Genomic DNA, 7,500 nt, shown 5'->3' on the forward strand with positions numbered 1-7,500 from the left:
TTTGACTGGTTCTGGTCCTCGAAGAGGGTCTTTGACCGGTTCTGGTCTTTGAGGAGGATCTTTGACCGGTTCTGGTCCTCGAGGAGGGTCTTTGACCGGTTCTGGTCTTTGAGGAGGGTCTTTGACTGGTTCTGGTCCTAGAGGAGGGTCTTTGACCGGTTCTGGTCTTTGAGGAGGGTCTTTGACTGGTTCTGGTCCTAGAGGAGGGTCTTTGACTGGTTCTGGTCCTCGAGGAGGGTCTTTGACTGGTTCTGGTCCTAGAGGAGGGTCTTTGACTGGTTCTGGTCCTAGAGGAGGGTCTTTGACCGGTTCTGGTCTTTGAGGAGGGTCTTTGACTGGTTCTGGTCCTCGAAGAGGGTCTTTGACCGGTTCTGGTCTTTGAGGAGGATCTTTGACCGGTTCTGGTCCTCGAGGAGGGTCTTTGACCGGTTCTGGTCTTTGAGGAGGGTCTTTGACTGGTTCTGGTCCTAGAGGAGGGTCTTTGACCGGTTCTGGTCTTTGAGGAGGGTCTTTGACTGGTTCTGGTCCTAGAGGAGGGTCTTTGACTGGTTCTGGTCCTCGAGGAGGGTCTTTGACTGGTTCTGGTCCTAGAGGAGGGTCTTTGACTGGTTCTGGTCCTCGAGGAGGGTCTTTGACCGGTTCTGGTCTTTGAGGAGGGTCTTTGACTGGTTCTGGTCCTAGAGGAGGGTCTTTGACCGGTTCTGGTCTTTGAGGAGGGTCTTTGACTGGTTCTGGTCCTAGAGGAGGGTCTTTGACTGGTTCTGGTCCTCGAGGAGGGTCTTTGACCGGTTCTGGTCTTTGAGGAGGGTCTTTGACTGGTTCTGGTCTTTGAGGAGGGTCTTTGACTGGTTCTGGTCTTTGAGGAGGGTCTTTGACTGGTTCTGGTCCTAGAGGAGGATCTTTGACCGGTTCTGGTCCTCGAGGAGGGTCTTTGACCGGTTCTGGTCTTTGAGGAGGGTCTTTGACCGGTTCTGGTCTTTGAGGAGGGTCTTTGACCGGTTCTGGTCCTAGAGGAGGGTCTTTGACCGGTTCTGGTCTTTGAGGAGGGTCTTTGACTGGTTCTGGTCCTAGAGGAGGGTCTTTGACTGGTTCTGGTCCTCGAGGAGGGTCTTTGACCGGTTCTGGTCTTTGAGGAGGGTCTTTGACTGGTTCTGGTCTTTGAGGAGGGTCTTTGACTGGTTCTGGTCTTTGAGGAGGGTCTTTGACTGGTTCTGGTCCTAGAGGAGGGTCTTTGACCGGTTCTGGTCCTCGAGGAGGATCTTTGACCGGTTCTGGTCCTCGAGGAGGGTCTTTGACCGGTTCTGGTCTTTGAGGAGGGTCTTTGACTGGTTCTGGTCCTAGAGGAGGATCTTTGACCGGTTCTGGTCTTTGAGGAGGGTCTTTGACCGGTTCTTGTCCTCGAGGAGGATCTTTGTTCTCAGCTGTGAAACTTCTGGACCTCATGTGACATGTGAAGCTGTTGTGTGATATTTTGAGAAGGTGCGTTTGATTCGTTTCTGTGTTGTCGTCTTTTAAGGTTTTTAACGTCACTGAGCTCGTTGGACTCGTCTGTTTCTCCCTAAATTAATTTCCTTTCTGGAGTCGAATAAAAATATCTTCACCACATGACCAAAAGTATGTGGACGGCTGCACACACACACACATTATGTGACTGTGACTCTCTGCGCCTGTGGTTGTCTGAAATTAACGCTGTGTCCACAAGATGCAATACACGTGACCAGTAGGGGCAGTGTAGAGGCTCGTCACGTTGCCTCCTGAGTTCAACACCATTCACAACAAATGTCTTTAGAGCAGAACGTGATGAACCAGTGACGGACGAGTCTGAAGCTCCTGATTAGAGGGACTGTCCACAAACTTTTGGCCCTATAGTCTGTCTTGTTTAAACAGTGTGTATTCCTGTAGTCCTGGAAGTGTTTCTCAGGGTCCTTGAGATCTTTCCAGTAGTTGTACAGGAACAGAGTCTGGACCTCTCGAGACCTGGTCGGTTCTTCTCTGTGTCCGGTTCACAATTCACTGCCATCCCACAGGTTCCAGGTCCGTTTGTCTTGTTCAACATAACCAAGCATCCTTGATTCAAGTCTTGAGTTCAGTTCCAGGATCCTCAGGTGTCGACCTGGATCCTGGACGGGGCCCAGGTTCTGGGAAGTCATTGAGTAATGTTCGGATCCTTGGTAAGATTCTCGTTGTTCTGGAGGAAATTCAACGTGTTCTATTGAACACTGCGTACTCTTGTGCGTCAGTATCGGTGTTATCGCAGTACAAGTACACAGTGTACGGAAGGTGTTTGTGTGGACTGTCCCTTTAAGGGCTTGACTCAGCTGGTCTAACTATAACTGCTGCGTTCGATGAAAGGAATGTTTCTAAAAGCCGTTCTCAGTGTGGAGCCGTCCTGCTTTCAATCACCACCTCAGCAGCGACAGCAGACGGCACTCGGCCCAGCTGGCACGGCCCGGTCCGGCCTGGCTGAGGGTCAGTTAGAACAGGTCACTGTGGAGGATCATGGGTGAGGAGGAGGAGCTGCTGGATGTGAGGAGACGTAACTACAGTATGAAACTAGAACATCAGTCAGGATGACGCATCAATCAATCAATCAACAATCAATCACCAAACCTCTCACTCAGTGAAATGTGTCCTGCTTCAGTGTTTTGTTCGTCTCAGTGACGGCTGTGTTTGTTTCGTGCTGCAGGTCGTCCTGAACGTGAACATCAGCGTCCTACAGGAGGAGGTGGAGCAGCTGCGTCAGGCCGAGGTGAACCTCACAGCCCAGCTCGGCCTGAAGGAAGGTACAGTCACACGAGGAAAGTCTGCATCACTGCCATGAAAGGAGACTTTCTCAGCTCCACCCCCCCCCCCCTCCCCGTTACCATGACGACCTGTGAGTCATAGTAAATAAACACACGATTGGACGGTTTGAAAGAGAAAAGTTGTTTTGTCAGAGAAAACGAGAGACGAGAGTCAAAAACCACAAATTAAAAGTTAAAAAAAAACCTCAGTCGTTCAGAGGAAGGAGAGAAGGAGAAAGGGAAAGAGGGATGGAGGGAATATTCTGCTGAACTTCACACCTCAACTCTAAGTGGTCAGAGAGGTCAAACGTTTAGGGTCCGAGGTCGTCGAGGTTCAGCTGCTGATCTGAAACGTACAGGATCAATGAACTATGAATTCTGGGTAAACTAAAACGTTATCAGAACAAAAACTGGCTCATCGAGTTAAATCAGTGTTTCATTAAACCAACAAATCAATTCCATGAAGATAATCTGAGTCTCTCAGGAAAGTAAATGTCCTGGTGGGTGTTTGTGTCTTTACACTGTACGATGAAGTAAGTTCCTCTTTGATAATATTGTTCAGGAGCAGGAAGTGGAGGAACGACTTCCTGCTTCCGGTCGGAGGGAAACGATTGTTCCTGTATGAGGCAGATATGAGAAAACAGCTTTGTATCAAAACATGAATCAAAATTAATGTGAACGTACGTTTGTTATGGAAAATATTCACAAGATTTAATGTGAAGAAAAATAGAGAAGTTAGATTATTGATCGTCTTGATATACAGTCAGTGATCGTCTTTATATACAGTCAGCGATCGTCTTCATATACAGTCAGCGATCGTCTTTATATACAGTCAGCGATCGTCTTTATATACAGTCAGTGATCGTCTTCATATACAGTCAGTGATCGTCTTCATATACAGTCAGTGATCGTCTTTATATACAGTCAGTGATCGTCTTCATATACAGTCAGTGATCGTCTTCATATAGTCAGTGATCGTCTTTATATACAGTCAGCGATCGTCTTCATATAGAGTTTTTTACAGTGTTAAGTGATTCAGTTTATAGATGTGTCAAACACTCTATAGTATCAGGGTGTTTGAGAGGAAGACGAGTGTCAGGACAGACAGGCAAACCTGTCTCACCTCTGTGATGCTCTGATAAAAGTGGGATCGTAGACTCAGAATGTGCAGCTCACATCATTCCTCACATTCCTCTCTCCTTGATAACACTGGGTGTTTCCTTATAAGTTAAAGCAGCTGCAGACTGAAGTCAGACTCAGCAGGGCGTGCACCCCCCCCCCGGTTACTGTTGCTATGTTGGACAACCCTCAGTCCACAGCGTCAGGATGTAAACTGTAGGAAAAGACCAGTCACCTCAACAGGAAGCTCCCAGTCTGGTTTCAAAACAACCGCTTGGAGATAGGATCTCAAATCAAGGTCCACTTACGACCTTCCGCCTCCTTCCACCTGTAGTTCAGGTGGTTTGGGCTCCAGACAAAGTTCAGCTCCTGCAGCAAACAAACATTAACATGACACCTGTAACGGGTCGGAAGGGGACCCAAATGCGTCACACTTAGGCAGGCCGACAGTCGGTAATGACTTTTATTAACGGACAGCTCAAGGCAAACACCGTGGAACAAACTTGCTTCGTGGGAGAGCACGGGGCGGACACGCTGTGGGAGCCGGAAGGGGACGGTGCCACAGGCGGGGAAGCAGGCAGAGTCCATTGTCGGGGGCGGAAGGCTGGGTCGACCACCGGGGCAGAGACAGAGCGGACAGGTCGGGGACAGGCAGGGTCGATCACCGGGGAATCCGTCCGGGAAATGCTGGCGAGACTAGCACGGATGACATAGAACAATCTGGCGATGAGTGCATGGTGGAGAGAAGTATATATACCGGACTGATGAGTGCTAGTCTGCAGCTGCGGTGAACAGGTGAGTGGAGTTGAGCTGATGAGGAGGGCGTGGCCGGCAGGAGGGGGGAGGTGCAGGAGAGCAGGCAGGAATTGAGAAGGAGGGGGAGGTGCACTGAGAGGGGAGATCATGACAACACCGTTGTTTTTATTTCATGATTCTAAAACGATCAGTCGGGCGTTAATTTGGCTCCACAGCGATGAAGACCCTCGTCTCAGTCTCCACCCCTTCCAGTGGAAGAGTCTCCTTCATGAAGGGGGAGGAGTCAGATGTTCATCACCTGTGTGTCTGTGTCCAGATCACATCGACGCCCTGCAGCAGAACCTGACCCAGGCCTCCCACCAGACCGAGTCCTGCTTCAGCCTGAAGGACGCCGCTCAGAGTCAGATGGTGGCGGCTCAGACTCAGACCAGAGCCTGCCAGTCCAACCAGCAGTACCTTAACAAACAGCTGTGAGTGAAGCCCCGCCCCAAACACACGACACACACCACGTTAAATCAGACTTTAACATTCATCCTCAAACAAAGAGTGGGAGGAGCCACTTCCAGCTGCTGTCACATGACCACAGCTCCGCCAGACGTGAGATCTTCTTCAGCACACGACGGAGTGACACAGGAACGAGCTCTGATCAGAGATACCTTTCAAACAACATCAGTTCTACCAATCAGATTAGCTGCTCTGTGATTGGCCAGGAGCAGCTCTGACTCTCTCTCTGTGTTTACAGTCAGAAGTGTAAAGCCGTAGACTCTCAGCAGACGTCACCTGAGGAGCACCAGACCCCCGACGATGACAAGTCGGCGTCCCCGCCCCTCGCCGGCGTCCCCCTGCTGCCGCTGCTCGTCTACATCGCTCTTCATCTGATGACCTGTGAGTAGAGACGACGCCTCAGCTCCTGTCACAACACGCTGACAAATCACATCCACATGATCCACATCACATCAGACTCAACCAGAACCAGCACCAACCACAGGAATCAGCAGAGTGCACAAATAAACTGCTGCACCCAAACGCATCATTCAAGCCAACTAAATACAGCTGTCGGTAACTGTGACTGTGTAGTTGTATTAACGTGTGTGTGTGTTTTCAGGAGCTCAGTGTGAACTACGAGTACTGTGGTCCAGGAAAGGGGGCGGAGCCTGGGCGGACCTAATGACTGCTGTACAAACTTCACGACAAACAGATCGCCATGGAGACGCTGACATCACGCTGTTATATGATTGGACACAAACTTTGTTTTAAGTGGACGAGTTGAGACATTCACTGACCGTTGAGAGAATCCGCTACCTGACCACTGTTTCCTCGACGCTTCACAGAAAGCCCCGTTTCTACTTCCTGATGCTGCTGGTGTCCACTTCCTGAATCTGAATTCCACTTCCTTAAACTGGTTTCCACTTCCTGCTGCTGAATCCCACTTCTTGCTGCTGGTTTCCACTTCCTGCTGCTGAATCCCACTTCTTGATGCTGGTTTCTACTTCCTGCTGCTGGTTTCCACTTCCTGCTGCTGAATCCCACTTCTTGATGCTGGTTTTTACTTCCTGCTGCTGGTTTCCACTTCCTGCTGCTGAATCCCACTTTTTGCTGCTGGTTTCTACTTCCTGATGCTGAATTCCACTTCCTTAATCTGGGTTCTAATTCCTGCTGCTGGTTTCCACTTCTTGATGCTGGTTTTTCTACTTCCTGCTGCTGGTTTCCACTTCCTGCTGGTTCCAACTGTTTAAATCTGTAAAGAAAAGTCCTGCATCAGATTTTAGTCGCCTTCACTGATCCTCAGGTTCATTCGTACATTAGAGTAAAACATCGTCTTCCTTGGTGTCGTGGTTCTGTACAGATTGAAGCTACAGGTTGTTAAGTTTATTTCATTCAGTGTCAATAATTTACACTCGCCGTTATTATTATTCCATCACAGGCTTCATCAATACACTGACAGTCACTCTTTAATAATTTATTTCAGTCTCATTTATATCAGTCTCATTATTCTCATATTTGAGCGTGTTGGTTGTGTAACATGGTGGTGACATCAACACGAGGTATGGATGATTATCATAACATGTACCTGAGCATATCACAGGTTTACAACATGGAGACTTTTAAAAAAACAAGATGGCGACACGTCTCTGTTGATCCTCCATCTTGTGCTGGTGACATAATGTGGAGTCAAACTGTGACCAAGGCCCCGCCCACATACGCTCTGGACCAATCCTGACTCAGTGTCAGCTGTCAATCATGATGTCTCATCAAATAACCAATGAAAAGCAAAGATACCAGAGACAGAAACATGTGAACAAACATCAGTGTGATAAGAACTGTCATGTGAGGTACTCTGTTACTAAGCAACCAGCTGCAAGAGGAGACAATATACTTCCTGTTTACACCTGGGTGGTCATGTGACACGTGTCTTCAGGTGCGTCAGGTTTAGAACCAGCGTCTGAGTGAAGGGACGTGAACAACACTCGTGAAGCCTGTGAGGACAAAGCGTGACGATGAGATGAATAGAATCTAAAACCTGATGGAGGATTTTAAAACGATGCTGGTCAGTTCCCCTGATCCAAGTGTGTGAATGGATTTTTATTCTTCTGTGTTTTTGTTACTTTTCATGACGTTTAACAGACGAAAAAGTCGCAGCTTGAAGCTCCGTTAACCTGAAGCTGTTTGTTCCGTGACATTAATAAACATGAGGAGTTTGTAACACGTCAGAGTTTCTTTCTTGCTCGTCACTTGACACCAGTCAACAAGCACTTTGACTTCACAACAGTGTCAAAGATGAACTTGTGTGTTTGAGCGACAAGCACCAGGATAATAAGCATAATTAAAGCCCTAATTATAC

General features: G+C 48.5%; 2 protein-coding genes across 8 annotated transcripts in view; one reads left to right on the top strand and one right to left on the bottom strand.

Annotated features, from left to right (window-relative positions):
- The window catches only part of LOC118318169 (proline-rich extensin-like protein EPR1), a 3,749-nt gene extending 87 nt beyond the window's left edge, over positions 1 to 3,662 (bottom strand). Inside the window, exons 1-2 of one of the 7 annotated variants that reach the window (XM_047336765.1) lie at positions 3,304 to 3,662; positions 1 to 3,129 (exon numbers count right to left, since the gene is read on the bottom strand). The exon at positions 1 to 3,129 is cut by the window's left edge and continues 87 nt beyond it. In XM_047336765.1, the coding sequence (XP_047192721.1) occupies positions 1 to 1,443 (1,443 nt within the window). In that variant the 5' untranslated portion in view covers positions 1,444 to 3,129; positions 3,304 to 3,662. The other 6 variants (XM_047336766.1, XM_047336763.1, XM_047336767.1 and 3 more) reach the window with 6 other exon arrangements.
- The window catches only part of si:ch211-1a19.3, a 9,144-nt gene extending 1,780 nt beyond the window's left edge, over positions 1 to 7,364 (top strand). The window contains exons 2-5 of the mRNA XM_035647548.2: positions 2,687 to 2,783; positions 4,975 to 5,128; positions 5,401 to 5,543; positions 5,764 to 7,364. Coding sequence (XP_035503441.1) covers positions 2,687 to 2,783; positions 4,975 to 5,128; positions 5,401 to 5,543; positions 5,764 to 5,765 — 396 coding nt within the window. The 3' untranslated portion in view covers positions 5,766 to 7,364. The remainder of the gene's footprint in view (positions 1 to 2,686; positions 2,784 to 4,974; positions 5,129 to 5,400; positions 5,544 to 5,763) is intronic.
- The last annotated feature ends 136 nt before the right edge of the window (positions 7,365 to 7,500 follow it).

Source organism: Scophthalmus maximus, chromosome 13, assembly GCF_022379125.1.
Source record: "Scophthalmus maximus strain ysfricsl-2021 chromosome 13, ASM2237912v1, whole genome shotgun sequence".
Taxonomy (NCBI): Eukaryota; Metazoa; Chordata; class Actinopteri; order Pleuronectiformes; family Scophthalmidae; genus Scophthalmus; species Scophthalmus maximus.